General features: G+C 45.0%; 1 protein-coding gene across 1 annotated transcript in view; it reads right to left on the bottom strand.

Moving 5' to 3' along the window:
- Positions 1–8,636, bottom strand: part of ESYT3 (extended synaptotagmin 3) — a 33,776-nt gene extending 25,140 nt beyond the window's left edge. Inside the window, exons 1-4 of the mRNA XM_033003418.2 lie at positions 8,223–8,636; positions 2,143–2,184; positions 1,100–1,234; positions 495–571 (exon numbers count right to left, since the gene is read on the bottom strand). Of these exons, the coding sequence (XP_032859309.2) occupies positions 495–571; positions 1,100–1,234; positions 2,143–2,184; positions 8,223–8,507 (539 nt within the window). The 5' untranslated portion in view covers positions 8,508–8,636. The remainder of the gene's footprint in view (positions 1–494; positions 572–1,099; positions 1,235–2,142; positions 2,185–8,222) is intronic.
- Between the last annotated feature and the right edge of the window lie 9,769 nt (positions 8,637–18,405).

Below are 18,405 nucleotides of genomic sequence, written 5' to 3'. Positions count from 1 at the left end.
AGGATTAATCTAGGGGAATGAATTAAAAAAATAAATAGCGCAAGTAGTCCTGGAAGAACTGGAGAGGTTAGACTGAAGAGGAACCATAGTGGGGCAAGACAGACCAAGCACCCCCATGCCTGAGAGCTGTCACAACAGGAAATACAGTTCCAAAACTTGGGTTCTTACTGCCACAAATGGCAAAGCCAAGGGACACATTCTTACACCCATGGCAGCAGTGATGGGCCAGAGCAAGTAACACCTAGACCTGTGCAGGTGACACTGCTTTCTGACTTAAAGGCTGATGCACAACATCTCACTTCTGTAAGTATTGAAGACATCCTGCTGGGGAACAGATCATCTCATATCATTCTAGTCTGATATAAGATAAGGACCTCTCCACTTCATGCTCATCTTTGTGGACCACATGTCCAGTCCAGCATGACAGCTCACACTCAGGTGTCAAAGAGGCAATGAGTTAAGAACAATCTACATAATCAATGATGCAATGTTACCATATCTGCAGGTCTAGGATAACTTGTCTTCTGTCAATTTCTTTGGTGTAGGCTTTTATTCCATTGATTCTAGGGCACTGAAATAAAGACAAACAAGGTAAAACGCAGTTAACATCTTCCAAGTTAAGCCCAAGTGAAAAGTCTTACTCACTTGAGTACAGAAGCGTTCATTAAAGTCTCTGCACAACTGCATGTAAAGTACAAGCAAACTACACAAGTTTTTCCCTTAAAGAGGTAGTGTGAACCATCTTGGCAGTCCTCAAATACAGGGCTGGTTTCAAGTCCATGCTGCAAGCCTTAGGAAGCACTGAAACCTCCTGTCACAAGGGTATAATGGAAAGAAATGTGGGTACATGCTCCTTTATCTCCAGTCCCATGATACTGACAGCCAGTGGGAAGGCACGTGTGTGCCTCCTATACAATGTGTCTTTCATGGTAAAGATGCTCAAGTCAACACGATGAGGGAAGAAAGGAGGCAGCAGTGTTGTACCAATACCATTTTGTTAAACACTCAGGGCTACTAAAGAGGTGAACATCTGACTCCCCTTGCGTCTGAACTTTTCAGAAAAGACTGAACTGCAAGGGTTGCAAAGGATTCACACTACCTTCTGGCCAAAGTGGATCTTGGTAAAGGTGCATGTTTTCAGATGTACATTCTTAGCTCTGATTTTTGGTTCAAGAACTTCTTTAAATGTTTTCTCCATGATTGTCCCAAAATATGGCCAAGCCTGGACAAGGACCTAAAGAACAGTGAAATCAGAAACACACTGAAGATTCTTTGTAAAAAGTACATTTTGTTGAGAAACAGACACACACATCACAGAACACCTGGCTATTATTGCCCACCTTTTTAAAATACCAAATCACATTTGTGATCCTAAGTCATCCTTATGGAAGGATCCACCTCAGTTCCTCAGAAAAGGAATTTGTTTCAGGAACTGAAGGGTGATTTTTCAGCACCATGGTGTTTATTGACTGCTTCTAACCACAGGGGCCGAGCCAGCAAAGCCCAGGGTTAAATTCTCTAAAGCACAGTAGTCCCTAATTACTCTGAAGTGTCACAAAGTTCCCTGGAGTTAGGTTTATTTAAAGAGGAGTGAGATGAGCTTTTGCATCAAAAAGGAAGTTTGCTAAAAAGAAAACCAGGATAGATACTGGATGATAATTTGCAAGTTCAGCTGTTTTGAATTCCACAAAGGCCAGTTTCAGTCAGAACTTGACTACACCTGATGATGGGAGGACTTGCCTCAGATCTCTCCGAGAACCTCTCTGGTAAGATGCCATGACTTTTGCTAAAATAATAATACATACACATATATGTATATACACATACACAAATATGTATATCTATCTATCTATATATATATATATACACACGTACACAAACTTGCATTATTTTTTTAATCTCAGAATAAAGTGTTGTGGTCAAACTCATCAAACCTGAATCAGCCAGGCACACACTAGGCTCTCACCAAAACTTCAGTGGCAATTCTATACTTAAGTGGCTCCAAGACATAAGTACAGGCACTGATACGATGGAGACATATCATAGCGATTTGATGACTTTCTCAGACTTGGCCAACAGAATTTGGGCTGTGATGCAGTACAGATCAGATGGCCTGACAAACTATAGTTCGGAGCTTCTCACCTTGTTCAACCACTCCACTCGTTCAACATCAGGGAAGTGAACCTGGATGCAAAGAAAAATGAAGTGAGTGCCACACGCCATCTGTTTCAGCATACAAAAGATACCACAGAGCATGGGACAAGTTTTAGAGTAAGTTGGGATCCCTCTCTCTCTGCCCTTGTACATGCATCCTTTATAACTTACTACCTCCTTGAAAAATAGTAAAAGGCAAAAGAACGCACGTGCATTGATGTACCAGTATGCCTCTGGGCACATTTATATGATTAAAGCAGGTGTCATATCCTGTTCATGACGTAAAGCAGCATTAGGTTTCTCATTCTTCTCCTCGTCATGCCTTGGGAAGCCATGAGAACCTGCTTCACTTCAAGATCACGAGCTGTGCAGGTCCTGTTTCCTGTACTGGCTCACCCCAACCAGGACACCACATTTTGGAAAACAAGAACCTTCTTGGGAAACTATTTATTGGTTGCGGCAGCATTTCTCTGCTAATACTAACATAGTGCCAATGGCTTCAGGGAAAAGAAACACTCAGAGTTCAAGCCTATTAGCATACACTATCATGTGTAACAGTCCAGTGTTTTCACCTCAGAGGCTTTTAAGATGTTGAGGACAAATTAAAATGAAGTAGTCACAAATCATGTTTTCAAGTTGGACACATCAAATGCCAACAAAAAGTGTATGTGTCCATTACAAAATCCCTTCCGTTCCCTGAAGCGATGACTCGTTTAATCACCATCAGAAGAGTCAGATATGAGGCCACTCTCAAGTAACTAACTGATCTCTCAGATTGCACCAAGCAGCTGCTGAGTGAAGAGCCACAATCCCCTTACTAGAGACACTGAAGTTTTAGTGATGTGTTTTTTTCAGCCAGTGCTACCAACTGGTAACAGGTTACTGCAGAAGGGAAGGACGGTGCAGCAGCTTCTCAGAATGGACATTTGGGCCCTGCTCAGCTCTGCAAGAGCACCCGAATAAAAAGGGAGACCTTTGACTATCATCTAGCCTGATAAGAGTTACTAGGTAGGAGAAGACATTACCTCCTTATTCAAGAGCTGTGAATTACACTTTTCAGTCAAAGTCTTGCTATTTAATTCAGCAGCTTTCAGAGAGGTGCTCAGAGATATTTGGATGGAACAGACAGCAACTTGCTTTTTATTCCATCTTCATGTATTATTTCAGAGCCCATTTCCCTTGCTCAAACAATGCTTCAAATTATCTCCAATTATTGCATTAAAAAACCCAAAGTGATATTACCATATTCTTTATAAGCAATTTCTTTTGATGCTCTAAATAGCAACTTTTCCATTAAATAAGACGAAGCAAGTTCACTGAAATGTCAGCCTACCCAGCTCTATTTGCATGATAAAGTGAGAATACAGCACCAGAAGGGACAATCAATACTGATAAATCACTGCTGACATTTTACAGTAAGGCGGATTATGTGAATCAGGGGACCTCAACTTCACCTGCCAGCCTTTCATCTTTCACCAAAAGGTCCTGCGCCAGGGCACATAAATCCTGGAGAGCCTGAAGGCAGCTAGTTCCCAGATCCAACACAACTGCCAAGCACCAGCGTCCTGCAGCATTGGTGCCACAGCTCCAGATCAGTCACAGGCAGGGTAGAGGCCGGATGGAAGTACCATGGCGAGGAGAGGGGTAGGACCCAAAATGAAGGACAGACCAGGACTCAGGGCAACAGTTAGGCCACCACATCCCATGTGTGAGATCCACCAAAGTTAAAGGGAGAAACGTAGCACAATATATACCACTAAAGTTGGCTCAGATTATTCACTAGGGCCGAAACTGCCAGAGATGCAACTGCAAGAGGTGACCAAGAAGCTAGCTGGTGATTAAAGAGAGCTGGAACAGCACACAGGAGCATCAGGAAACAGGCAGAAGCTGAGAAGGAAGCAGCAGCTAGACCCACCTTAAGAAAAAGCAAAATTGAATTCACTATTTGAGCCACAGACACCCAAACCAGACAGACCAGGGCAAACTCCAAAAGCAACCACAATGAATCACAATATCATGTGTCACACCTCAGATCGCTGTGATAGGATTAGCAGCCACGTGCACTACATTTCCATCCTGCTTGATACCCCCTCATTCTTGTGTCTGCAACCCAGCTCCTCCCCAGGCACTCTGTGCCTCAGTTTCCTTTGACAGACGGAAGAAATAGCACTGCTGTAGCTCAAAGGTACCAAAGACCACCAGGAGCTCCTTGGCTAACACAACAGTGCTCTTGGAGACAAACACCACAGAAATTGGCCAACTTCATGTGTCTGCTGAAAAACAGCTTTCTGCCTATTTCTTATGAAAGGCCACCAAATTTCAGTGGGTTCCCAATACCAAAGGTCAGCTGCACTCAATGATACGCATTCAGTGAGCACTTCTGCAGAAGAAGCAGAACTTAGTATCCAAGCGTTGCATCCAGATTATCTACTGTCTAGTAAGACAAACTCTGAGCAAAGCCTTTCTTACCCACGGGGTATTCCCATAATGTGCACGTCCCACTAGCAGAAGATAAGTTTTGCTCTAGTTCAGCCCAGTGAGACCATCAAGCTCTGTCTTTGACCCAACGTCTTATTCCAAGAACTTGCTATGTCCTAATATGTTTTCAAAAAAAAACCACCTGCAGTTCCATACTTTTTAACCATCTGCTCTGGACTTTAGACTCACTTCTGACCCTTGTTACTGGTGAGAGCCCTGGCAGCAAGGTCTTGTCCTTGAATTTGTCATCAGTACAGCATAGGTAAGAGAAGCCCAAAAAACTTCCTACTAAGTCCAGAACCAGCAGCCAAGAACTGCCAAAATTAACACTATCCCGGAATATGACTTAATCCTGTAGCCTTGAGCAAGTCACACTATCAAAATCAGTTTTTCCCATTGACAAAAGCAGGAATACTTCTTGCCAATATTTGGGGAATGCTGCAAAAATTACTCAGCACTTGAAAAGAGCTTTGAAGATCGAAAAGACTATGTAAGGGCCAATTACTAGCAAGCACAGAAAACGTGTAAGTTTCTGCATGGCTCCATCTTGCCCTGGAGCAGGACACACCAATGACCATAGCAATAGCAAAAACCACGTCTGACAACAGTGCCATTCTGTTCAAATACAACATTGGAATCTATCCATCAGGAGTTTTTTTGTTTGTTTGTGGTTTTGTTGTTTGTGGGTTTTTTGTTTTAGTTTTGCCCCGTTTTTTTGTTTTGTTTTTTTTTTTTTTTTTTTAAGGACGGGTTTTTAGCTCCCTGTGAAGGAGACAAAAAAAAAAAAATGTCTAAACAAGCCTTTTGCATGAACAAGGAATTAACAGGCAGTTTTAAAAGAACTGTTCTATATCCAGTAACATCAATTTCTCCTGGCAAAAGGAGTTTAATATCAGGAAGAAGCCCAGCGTATTTGGATGTTCTCACCTGCAACCAGCTAACAGCTGCAAAAGCAATATGGAAAAGTCACCACCAGCCCCAGGAGCCAGAACGAAGGTGGAAGCCTGGCTACCTCCACTCTAGGCACTGACTGGTTTTACAAAAGTCATGCTAAAGGCTGCACAGGCTAAAGTCTGAAAGTCTCACCTCTCCAAGACGCAGATCTGACTCTGCTCAACATGAGCAGATTTCCAGCCTGGTCTCCTAAGGAAGCACAGCCTGCCCACGTAAACTGTCTAGCACAGGAATGCCTCTATTCCAAATTCACTGGCTGGTTTCAGCCAAGAAACTGGTGCTGCAAAATAACCCTGCAAATTCCCTGAAACAGATGGTTAAGTAGATGAGGGAAACCCTCCCAGCGTCCCCCTGAAGGAAAGGCTGCAATATGAATGCATCTCCTAACAACCCACACCAGGACTGAGCAGAGCCTGAGCCACATTTGAAGAAGCCACTGCACTGCTCTTAGGGAGAAGGGGTTTTAATCAACTAGATCAACTAGCACAATCAGTGATTGGTCTTAACTCTTCCCTGGATGGATCCCTCCTCATTTTACTACAGGACATACAAGGAGACAACTATTTACCAATTCCCTAAAACACTGCCATTGCTTCACAGAACCTTTCCCAGGATTATGACACTGCAAACCCAACCCATGCTTCCCCTAGCCTGAATTGTATTCCTACTTCCACCTCTGCATGTCAGGAGAGAAGAACACGAGGGACATTTTTTGAGCTGTTTCGGTTAAAGGCTCATGAACACTGAAAGATAAAAAAGACAACACCACAGAGAATAAACTGAATAGACAGCAGGCGACAATCAGCCACCAAGACTGGCACAGGGGAGAAGTAGAAGATCAAATCAGGGAAGGGAATAGAAGGAAAATTAAAACTGAGAATTAAAAAAAAAAACCAAAAGTACAAGTGTAGTGTGAAAGCAAACACCAACTGACGAAGAGTAAGAGTTACCAACACAGAAAAGTAAACGAGGATGTGACAATATGGATAAAAGCTAAATCTAAAAGCACATAGTGCAGCTCCTTTATCCTTAGGGCCTACATCCTGCCTCCCGGCAGCCAGCTCTGAGAATTCACAAGTCGGGAGCGAGGCCTCTGAAGAGTCTGACTCCATCTCCTCTGTGAGCACGTGCGAGGCAGCGGGGCACAGCGGTGAGACCCCCCTTAAGGAGGCGGAACAGCCCCTGCTCCACCTGCCTCTCCTCACACCCAGCTGCTCCAGCCCCTGAGCATCCTGGTGGGCTCTGCTGGACTCTCCCCGTTTGTCAAAATCTCTCCTGTGCTGGGGGGACACCGGCGCTCTCGGCGCAGCCTTGTGAATGCCAAGTGCAGGGCAATCAATAATCCCTTCCATAGACCGCCTGCCCACGCACTAATGAAGCCTGACACTTTCAGCTACAAAACCTAAGAACTTTTGAGGTTGTGTTTGTGTGTGCTGGGGGGGGGTGGGTGGGTGTGATTCTGGTTTTTCAATGATGACCAAGAGACTCAATTTCTCATTACCAAGATGCAAGATGCAGGGTACTTGAGGATAAAACACAACACTATTCTCACAGCATCAGGGCAAGGGCTGACACCACCACACTCATTAATGCTCTGAGTTGTTTTAAACACTCTGTCAATACAAACAAGCAGAAACTTCATTCAGAGGCAGACTTCTGTGCCCAGCGGGAGGGAACAAGTGCAGGGAGCTGCACCAGCTCTGCTAGGAGACCCTGGTCTCACTTCTCAGAAGTGCCAACTGCCCTCGTTACCCACAGTATTAAGGAGAGCCAAGTGCTGTAGGCTATATAAAACAGTTTGCTGACTATAAATGTCTCCATGCAACACTGCTTACAAATAGAGCTCTTTGATATACTCTGTCTTAAAAGAAAAGCATTTCCCTACCAGTCCCTGACATGTTTTTAAATGCTAAGCAAATGATGAAGAAAAAAAAATCCTCACCATCTTTTTCCATTAGCCAACCAAAGCTACTCAACAAATAAGCAAAAGATGTAGAATAAAACATGCAGCTATATGTTCAAGTTTCTTCACTTTAAAACCTAGAGTGGCTAGTAACAAATGTGAAGAACAAAGAGAGGTTGGCTTTCCATACCATCAAGAGGTGACTTGTTAAATATTTGAGTTTTAGTAGGGAGAGAATATGATGTTTATAGTTTTTTGTTTGTTTGTGTTTTTTTTCCAAATGACACTAAAGAGATGGAGAGAAAACCTTCTGGATGAGAAGGTCTAAAACAAGTATCCTCTACACCAAAATACCTGCAATTCAACAGCACATATTTGAAAGAAGATTTCTCCGGGGACACAGCAGTCTGCTTTACAAGCACGCTGACAGCAACATGCCCGTTCCCTGGACTAAAACAACTTCCAGTTTGGCGCTCGCTTCACTGAGCGAGACTTCAAAAATCAGAGACGTTACTGCTCGGTCCAAGGCATCACCGCCGCCTCTTTCCTTTAGCCCTTCGGCTGCCCGCCACGGGACGCCCCGCTCTCCCCGCCGCTCCCGCCGCACCGCCGGGCGCTCCCCCGCCGCGCAGCCCCGGAGCCGCCCGCGGGGTCCCCGCTCCCGGGGGCCGCCGCCGCCGGGCCGGGGGGAAGCGCACCCCTGCCCCCCCCCCCCCCCCCGGTCCTCACTCACCCAAGCCGGCAGGTGCCGGGCGGCCAGGCCCCGGCACACCGCCTCCCGCTCATCCTCCAGCAGCGCGAAGGCGGCAGCCAACCGGTCGCGCTTCCACCGCCGGTTGCGTCCCCAGCAGAGCCACAGCGCCAGCCCCAGCAGCACCCAGCTGCCGCTCAGCCCCAGGTATCCCGCCAGGTAGACGGGACCGAGCCACAGCAGCGCCCGCGCCGCGGACGACAGCAGCGGCCTCGGCAGGGCGCCCGACCGCCGGGCGGCGGGGCGGGAGACACCCGCGGGATTCATGCTGCTCGCCGGAGCGCCCCCCGCCCCCGCTCCCCGACTCCGAGGGGTCGGGGTCGCCCCTGCCGATCTGCGCTGCCTCCCGCCGCGCCGCTACCGCGGCTGCCTCCGCCCGGCGGGGAGGCGCGAACCCGCGCCCCCGGGGCCCCCGGCCCGGCCCGGCCCCGCCCCGCCCCGCCGCACCACGGCGCCCCCCGGCGGGCGCGCCGCGAAGCACCGGCGGGGCAAGCCGCGGCACGGCGCCCCCTAGCGAGCGGGGCGGGGGGTGGGGGTGTGAACTCCGGGACTTGCCCCACGCCAAGGGGCCGGCGGCCCTGCTCGCCAGCCTGGCTTCCGCGGGGGCCACCCCAGCCGGTGGTAGCGGTAGCCTGCTGGCGAGGGGGCAGCCGTCCCGTCCGAGCGGGGAAAAGGGCGAGAGCCGAGGAACCCGCCGCGCCCACGGCCGGCCGGGCACCGGCGGCCGAAGAGCTGCTGGAGAAGGGGCCGCTCCCACCCGCCCCGGGCCGCAAGGGGAGGGATCACCCCACTCGGAGGAGGAGGAGGAGGCTGCCCTGGCTCCCTGCGGCCGGCACCGTGGTCCCTGTCCCTCCGTGGACCTAACCAAACCCCGCTGTGACTGCTTGCTGCTTAACATAGGAGGATATGAGGCAGAAACAGCCTGTTGGCTCTGGACACTGACTGCTTGGAAGAATCAGAGTCCTTTTTTTCTCCTGCTGTTTTGATTTTGATGGGGTTATTGTGGGGGTTCAGATTTTGAAATATCGGGAATTATGCATTAGGGAATGCAGTATTATTTGGGACCCATAAGACACTTTCTGAGATGCTGGGAGCACCCAGCAATATTAATCCCATACTTTTCTGTGTATGCCTTAAGAGTCAGGATGTAACTGTACAGTTCTACACTGTGTTTTCTGCTGCAGTTTCCCCTGGATCAGGCAAATGCTACTCTTTGTTCAGTGGATAAGTCTGGAACATCAGTGGATGATGCCAGCTTTTATTGTGGCCCCTTTTTGATACCAGCTGCACAAGATAACAGATGATGAACCAGACACAAACCTCCAAGAAAAGGAAGTTGACCATGAGTGGGGAGAGCTAGGTTTGGCCCCTGCTTTGCCGTGAAATTGGTATTTAATTATGGGTCAGTCAATAAATCACACAATACTGCAACTGATCCTCATTTGTATGTTAATCATTGTGCATGACTGATCTGGGATAGAAATCAGTTCAGGCATCTGAAAAAATCAAGCCTCAAATGCCTCACATTAGACAAACTCATGCATGAGACATCTACTATTGACAGGTACTTTTGGAAACAAACTCCCTAACCTTTCCCTTCTGTCAAATGAGGATGAGTATGCTCTTCTCCTGGGGGTGTTGCAAAGATAAATCATTATAAAACACACTTAAGAAAGTACTTGGTTACACAGTGGGCAGTAAAACTCTAGAACTTGTAGGAGGCAGCAAAGCAGACAGTATCGGCAGGTCCAAAAAGTGATTAGACGAATTCTCAAACAGCAAGGCCCACAAATGATATCAGGGATATAACAGCTGTGGATGCAGGGGAAGGCTGAGGGGAAAGGACTGCAGAAAATGACTGGGCTCATGCTCTCCCCCTAAACAGCAACTCCTACTGCCACCGAGAGCAAGCGGACCGGTGGTCTGACCCCAGAGGACATTTCTGTTTGTAAAGCTGGGAAGACAGACCAGAAACTGATGGATGTAACAGCTGAAGGAGTATCTGCCCTCTTGATAGATATTTAAAAACATGCAATGGTTAGTTTGCACAATTACATGTATCAGGAGATACGTTTACATGCAAAAACACATCTGGTTTTGTTCTCACTGTGATCAAAGACTGAGGCTGACTTGTTATGTATTTTTCCCCACTGCCATTTAAGACTCTGTAAAACATTTTCAGTATGACATTTCAGCCATGGGGTGAAACTTCACGTGGATAACCTCAGACCCAAAGTCTGACCTTTCAGAAAAGCAGAAGCTTCTGGAAAAAAGGGGGGATCTTTTAGTGATTTGAAGGCTTAGAAGGTTGCTTTTTTTCTACCAGGAGAAGCTATAATAAAAGGTAGATCATTCGAATTATTACTCTTACAGAGTTTGAGATACTGAGCTCAAACTCAGAGAGCTATGCAGCTTAGAAGCACCAACAGGTAGCAGCTTATCGAGCAGGAAACACAGTGGGGCTACGCTGAAATACATACTGGCTAATTTCATAAATAAACTACAATTTGTTTGTTGTTTTGTTTTTTGGGGTTTTTTTCCACATGCTTCACACAGCTGATCACAAAAGCCTGGGTTCAGGATAAAGCACAATAAGAGCGCTCCCTCTGTACAAATGAGCAGAGCACTTTCAGTCCTGCAGCACAGCCCGCAGCTGCTGTTTAGTGAAGGAGATGCTTCCATGAAAGCAAACTCCATGTCCCATCCTGCACACCCCAAAGACCCTGAGCTCAGAAACAGCCACACTCTTTTGGGCACTGCTTGTTCCTTTGCTGCCAACTCTTTTCCTTGTGACGAGACAATTCCTTTCTAGATCTAAAGAGGTTTTAAGAACTTTACACAATTATACAAACAGTATAAAATCTCTTTAAACTTTAGCACATACTACTTAAAATTTTAAAAGTTGAACAAAAGAAAAATTACTTTTATCACAACAGGTTACACAGAGAGCTGTTCTCAAGTCAGATACTGGGTTCATGAGAATAAGATAAATCAATAGCCTTTGACACCTCTGTTAACTCTGTTTGTGATGGATAGCAGTTACTCTTTACAGAATAATTGTTTCCTGCAGTTTTCTTAAATGTCAGAGGAAATAACGAACCACCGATTAAGAGGACAATTTAAGACCTATCAATTTCCTACCAGGGAAAGTGTGATCTTGACTGCAGCAGACTGCTTTCAAGCACCAGATATCTGAGCCACTTGAAGCCAATCTTATCCTCAATTACAGGAAAATTCCACAATCTGTTTCTCCGAATATACACAGGACACTCACTAAGGTAATGACTCAAGGCTACTGTTCTGGCCTGTGACAATCTTCACCTCTGATTTAACTTGACATCACCACTGTAGCTTATTAACACTATGATAAAAGCATATGTTGTAGCTGATTATGACACAGAGATTTTACAGAAACTGCAGAGCTTTGAAAATGTATTAGTACTAAATTTGCTGTCTCTCAAGCTGGCCATGGTAACTAAGGCAACCCACTTTAAAGGTGGGGAGTTATGAAAAACCACTGCCAACGCTTTTTTCTTTTAACTATAGAGAATATGCAAAGGAATTAATCTGAAATATCAGTTTAAGTGCATACCAATGAGATATCAAAGGGTTTTCTGAAGATGTCTTTCTAACTTAACTTTCTTGTGGCTTCAGGGTTTGTGACCAGTGTGAAATTCCCACACTGATGCTAGCAAATATTAGAGGGACACTATGTCTTTTCTCTGTGCATCCACAGCAAAATAGAATATACTTATGTAAGAATAAAACCCTACTCCTTGCGTTAACAGGATGACTTCTGTATCAAGACCTGATTAAAGCAGTTGCCCCTTTTGGCACTCCTTGTCACTTGACAAGGAATTATTGTTTAGTTTCCTCTGGGTTCATCCTCTCCATCCACGCATTGTTCACCCTGTCAAGCAGAGCCATGTCCAGCCTCTGACTATCACAGGGCAAAAGCCTTGTTATCTCCTGCTGCTGTCTGTTCTCAAGCAAACACCCCCGCTGAGTCTGGAGTACATTTCCCCAGGGAAAGCTGTGGCTCCTCCATTCCACCCAGTTCTGTCCAGAAATTAAATATGAGCTGGGCAGCTAAAATGAGCCCGTGTTACATTGTTCAGCCAGGTATATTATTCTGGCTGAGGATGTGCAATTTGGTTATGAAAATAATTTCGTATGTATGTCCTGTTTTCGGAATCATTCCATTGACATAAACCAATACCAACCTCAAGCCTAGCTGTGGGATATTGACTAGCTAAACCCTGCCTAATCTAGGACTAATTGGTATTATCTATAATCCTGGTCTAGACTGCTAAAGCTAATGGGATTTCTTCTCATGTGAAAAATAATCACATGCAGAAGACTGCAAGACCAGGGCTCTAGTTGGGAATATGTGCAAGCTGGGCTGGGAGTGCATGACCCTTGCTTTTAAAGGCCCTGCTTCACTGTGCTTACCCCGCCATACCATGCCTTGTGTCTGCCTGGTTCATGATCCTCACCTCTTTTGTACAAGGGGCAGTAAAGAGAGGCACTGAACAGCTGGTACTTTTGGCAATATAACAAAGCCAGTAACAGCAATTTAATTCACACATCCACTTGTTCTTTCTACGGCAGGGACATTAACATGAAGGCAGTGCAGTGGGATGCAGAGTATGTACCACAGGAGGTGAGAGAGTGGTGTGGCCCAGTGCCCCCTGCCCAGCCTTGCCCTTCCTTCCAACAAATCCCACACTGCCCTGATGCTGCGAGTAGCAGTGGACACCTGGGTTAGCAGAGCACTGAGAAAAGCTGTGTCTTGTATACACAAATTACATAACCGCACAGGTGAGGCACGAGAGTGAAAGAATACAAAGTGCAATCTATGATGGTAGCAGAGAGAGAGAAAAAATAAACTTCCCTTACAGTGAGGGCATCATTTTCCAGTGCTTCTGGAGATGGTCTGCGAGGTAGAGCTGTCGTTTTCCTGGCTCTGCGTACGAGTCAGATTTTCACACAAGACACATCAGCACACCTTCATGTCATCTCCGAGCCTGCACTGACCTGCAAGCAGCTGGTGCCACCTGCTGAACACAACAGCTTTTACTTCAGGAAGGCAAGCTACAGAAAACAACGAGAGCAGCGCTTACCTGAGAGCAGCTGTGGCCTGTCTGCCTAGGACAGATCCCTGGACGCTGTCACAAGGTGGCTTTGCATCTCATCATTGATGGTAGTATGCAGACCATATTTGGTACGTAATTTATAAACTGGATTGAGGAAAAATAATTTCTCACCTGAAAAGACAAATCTAGCTGAAATGAGACTGTATTTCACATCTAATAGGATCAGCAAAGAACTGCAATGAGCCAGGGGAACTTCAGTTTATTTTAAAAAGTCTTTGCCAAATACAACTTCTATTCTTGTATTACAAATTTTAATCTCAGAAGCACAGCCTGTTAAATCTGTTTGTTTTAAATTTTGCCATTGTTATAACATGAATTTATTTTTCTGTTTGAACAATTGTATCTGCAACAGGATCTGTGAGCACAAGATACAATGTCTTCAGCCTAAAAATGGCACAACACATTTCTTGCAGGATAAAATATTTTATAGATTTTGTTATGTCAGTTAGTGAAAGGCAAACAAGAAAAACATAGGAAAAAAAGTTATTTCCACATCCTTTTAAATCCTTTTCTACTTTGCTGAGTGAAAGAGCATGCTGGTACAGGCTACTGACACACATTAAGCTGTAAAAATTGCCTTTCAAGCTTATTAATAATTTATAGTTTAGTCTATAATCTGTACAATTTACATCTTGCTGTATTTTAAGTGCTTAAAGGACTTGACTGAGCTCACAGAAACCTCTTCTTTAAGGAATTTGAGTGCCCTACCTTTCTGAAACACATTAAAAGTGTCAAGCAGTGGAGGAAGACAATTCTTGAAATACAGAACTGTTGTCCCAGCTAGCATCTCCCCATCAATGGTGAAACCAGGAAGGAGAAACTTTCTTGGTTATGTTTCTTGGAGGGCTACATCTTGTTTAGCTGACACTTTCTGTTTGAAGTGTCACAAAACAAAGGGGTTTCTTGATAAACTGAACCTTACTGCTCTCTACGACTACCTGAAAGAAGACTGTAGCGAGGTAAGGGTTGGGTCTCTTCTCCCAAGTAACAAGCAATAGGACAAGAGGAAATGGCCTCAAGTTGTGCCAGGGGAGGTTTAGACTGGATATTAGGAAAAAATTATTCACCAAAAGGGTTATCAAGCATTGGAACAGGCTGCCCAGGGAAGTGGTTGAGTCACCATCCCTGGAGGTATTTAAAAGACCTGTAGATGTGGCACTTAGGGACATGGTTTAGTGGCGGACTTGGCAGTGCTGGGTTAACGGTTGGACTTCATGATCTTAAGGGTCTTTTCAAATCTAAATGATTCTATGATTCTGTGCTTTACTTAGTAACACTATCCTTATGAAGCTAGTTTCTTTACACATAGGATTTGAAGAAGTAATGGGTACATCTTCTGCTGCACTTTCTTGCCCTGGAAGCAAGGGAAGAAGGTAAAAACTGATACTTTCTGCTCCTTTATTTCTGCTGCAGGGCTCAGCCATAACTGCACCTTTAATAAAGTCCATTTAAAGTGCAGATTTGCCAGAGGACTCTTCATGTCTGTGGTCTGTGCGTGACACAGCGTGGGACACAGATCAGATTCGGACCTACAGAATAACAACAGGAGCAACACATGTGAAACTGTGAGGAATGCTGTTTGCATTTTTGCCTGCTCAGACGTCCCTTCATCGTAATGGATCCTGACACAGGAACACCTGCATGCGGTCTCCCACTTGGAGCATGGGCTGCCAAAGATGGCACAGGCACAGTTTACAGTGGCACAGCCAGGCTGGCACAGATCTGGGAATTCAGTCAGTCAGAAGCCACTTTCCTTGAGCCAAGTTATTGCCAAGGAGAAATGACAGCATCTTGTCTCTCCGTGAGGCTGCACCTCCCAGCTCCCGCTGAGTTTCTGCTTAGTGTGCTTAGCCTTTTCTTTGAGAAAGGAAAAAATATACAGCCTGACTGAAGAGTTCTCCCTCTGAAGAGCTCCTACCACCTGTTTTCAGGGCGTGCTTTCAGCAAAGAGCTGATGCTCTAAAATGAAGACCTGAACTTGGGGAAGTGCTGCCTTCAAAGCTCCAGAAAGGCCAGTGGAAAGCCTGTTTCACAGCAGAATCTGTGCTGAGTCCAATAGTGTCCTGTAACCTCTTAGAGCAGGCAGCTCTGCTCTGTGCCAGAGTTTTGCACTTGAAGATGTGCACTGGGTGAATTTTCAGATGACTTTTCTTAGCTCGTCATGAGCCCCTGCAGCACACAAACAAGCTCAAGACTTAAAGGAATTGCACAGTACTGTGGAAGGAGGTTACTAAGCCACAATTGGCTTCCTTTACCCAATGTTTCTCCCTTTGCAGCAATGTGTACCCTAGAACTAAATGAGCTTAGGCACAGAACCATAAATTGTTAGGACTGGTGAAAGAGGTGATGGCATTAGGTGGGTTTTATAAAACCCAAAGGGACTGAGAAAGACTTGAAGAAAGAAGACAACTTTGGGGTAAGCGAACACTGCCACTCTCAAACACAAAATCCCCATCAAGAGGAACATGAGATTACAGTAAACTCAGTAGATTCAAAGCCCACCTCAGCCACTTAACCTCATCCCTGTGACACAGGCAGCTGGGCCCCACGGGCTCCACCTGAGCTTTTACTACTGCCCATGCAAAAGGAATGACAGGCGACATCTCAGCTTGACCATTAAACCCTGACACAAGCATGCTGACAGTCTGTCTTTGGCTAGCTGTACCAAACTGCATGGTACAATTAGGAAGTCCTCCCTAGCATTGTGCACAAATAGAAGAGTGTCCTGAATCTCTTTTTATAAAAAAGAGTTTTCCCTCTGCCTCTGCTCCAGCTCATTGCTGGCAAGTACCAGCCTACTCAGAGTGCAGACCAGTGGCAAAAGCAATATTCATCCCAAGATTATTTTTAAAATCTTGGAAAATTTGAAAATCCTCACAAGATTCCTTCTTTTTAACAAAAATCCTTATCCCCAGCCCAGCTGCTATCTCTCCAGCAGTGAGCATGCTGAAGAACAAAGGTCTCCACGTTCCTGTACAACAGCTCTTCCTACAATCTCTTAGTGTCCTCTGCTGGCCAGGACTGAGATCCTGGCATATGTTTAAGTGTTAGAAGTCCCAAATCCAGCTAAAATTTCCATGGTATTTTATTGGTGACAATAGCAGAGACACCATCTACAGTGCTGTATTAATCTGTGAGCATCCCACCTGATTCTGAGCACACTGCTCAGGCCAGTCACTGACAGCAATACAATAGCAAGGGTGTTGCAAAATAGCCCAGATTTTCCGGGTACTTCACTTTTGTGTGCAGGTTCAGGTATCCTTGCTGGTATAGGAGGCTCTCTAAACTATGTCCTACAGAAAAATCTTCCCAAAGACTTCTTCTGCCACCCAAATCTTTGGTAAGCGATAAAACTGTGTAAGTGGTACGTAAGGGCATAAGTGGTATATTGAGATGGGTGCTCAAGCGTAGATGTCCTCCATTATGGATAAAAAGAGAAGTGCATAGAAAAGTAAGCAGATGCTTAGCACTGAGGAATATCAGGGTAAGTAACTAGAAACACATAATTGGCTGTTGCAAACTGTTTTGGCTCCATTACATTTAATGGAGCCAAATTAATACAGAGCAGCTGATTGACCTGCAGTTCAACATACATAATGCTAATGCTATTAAAGCCCATTTCCAAGAGCGGAAACTGGGGTAGAGAAGTTAAACAACTGGCTCAGTAATACAATGAGGAATCCTAGCTGGTATCTGGTTTCCAAGCCAATGTTTACAGTGTATTTATGGCCCTGGTCTTATTCAGAAAGCAGGAGAGATAGTGTTATTGAATCAGGGAAGCCAGCGCTACATCTGGGCTTGTGCTAACGAGTCACTGTTTACTGCTCTTGTGATTAGACCAAAACATACAACCTCCAAATGAAAAGAATATTTTTTGCTTTAGGAAAAAGGTTACAGTTGATATAATCTTGCTCTTTTATGAGTTTCATTTCAGATGGCAAATACTGTTCATTCTCAAGGTAAGTTCAATTGTTGCATATTAAATGCTCACAAACAGGTGTTTAGGAAGGAGCATTTCAGTGTGACCACTTGGAGCTCTGGACATCAAATTCTCATGTTTCCACTGTGTACTTGCACTAGAAAAAACATTTGTCTGGAAAATCAGCTAGCTTCTGCCACTCAGTTTCTCAAACTTCAGGCTCACTACCTTCACTTATAATCACCCTTTACCAAGTCAAATTTAATACATAGGAAATTTAAGGAACAGAGCATTTTTTTCCTGAGGAAGTATTGGTCAATGAGATTAAATTCTCCCCCTGCAGAGAGAAGGCACAAGTGTTTGTAGTTCCTCACAAACAGGGAAGGAAGGAGCACTGTCACAGGCCAAGAGTTTTCTTAACCCAGACAAGGAATACTATTAGCAGAAGGGCTATACTAATTTTTGTATTCTTTACATTTTGTACAGTGCTATCCTACTGTATGTTTTAGTAGACTCTGAAAGGGCTTGAGATTGGAGAAAAAAATCAATAAATAAATGAGCTACCTGCTCTCCAGAAAATAAGAATTTGCACCCTTGTGTTATAACACACTGTGTTACAGAGGAACCACAGGGGAAAGGACTTTGTGTCCCTTGGTCTTGGTCTCCTCAGTTTTGTGGCTTGGAGCTAGCTTTGTTCTCTATAGTCTCTTTTTGGCACAACAGTCGAGATACCAGTTTTTCACCTCGCTAGAGAGCAGCTGTCATTTCTGATTAACTGTTTCTGCCACTGTATACAGAGGAAAGATCTAATGGAGGTAAACTTTCTCATATTAGCAAAGTGGTCAGCATTTTTTAGCTTCAAAAGAGGGTGTTTTCAATGCAATACATTTGATGCTGCTAGTCCTGCCTGGCTCACAACTGTTGTGATGTATATGATGCAACCTTGTTTCCAGATTGCAGCAAGCAACAAATTTTAAAAGGATTGCATATCATATATTTTTTTGAACTCTTATGTTTACATTCTCCCACAATATAGGCCAGTCCCTGAAGAACTTATGATCTAATTTAAAGACAGATCCAACAACTGGCA

The sequence above is a fragment of the Tyto alba genome, unplaced genomic scaffold, assembly GCF_018691265.1.
Source record: "Tyto alba isolate M040663 unplaced genomic scaffold, T.alba_DEE_v4.0 Super-Scaffold_7, whole genome shotgun sequence".
Classification (NCBI taxonomy): Eukaryota; Metazoa; Chordata; class Aves; order Strigiformes; family Tytonidae; genus Tyto; species Tyto alba.
Note: the sequence above shows the minus strand (reverse complement) of the source record. Positions and strands in the feature narration are given on the sequence as shown.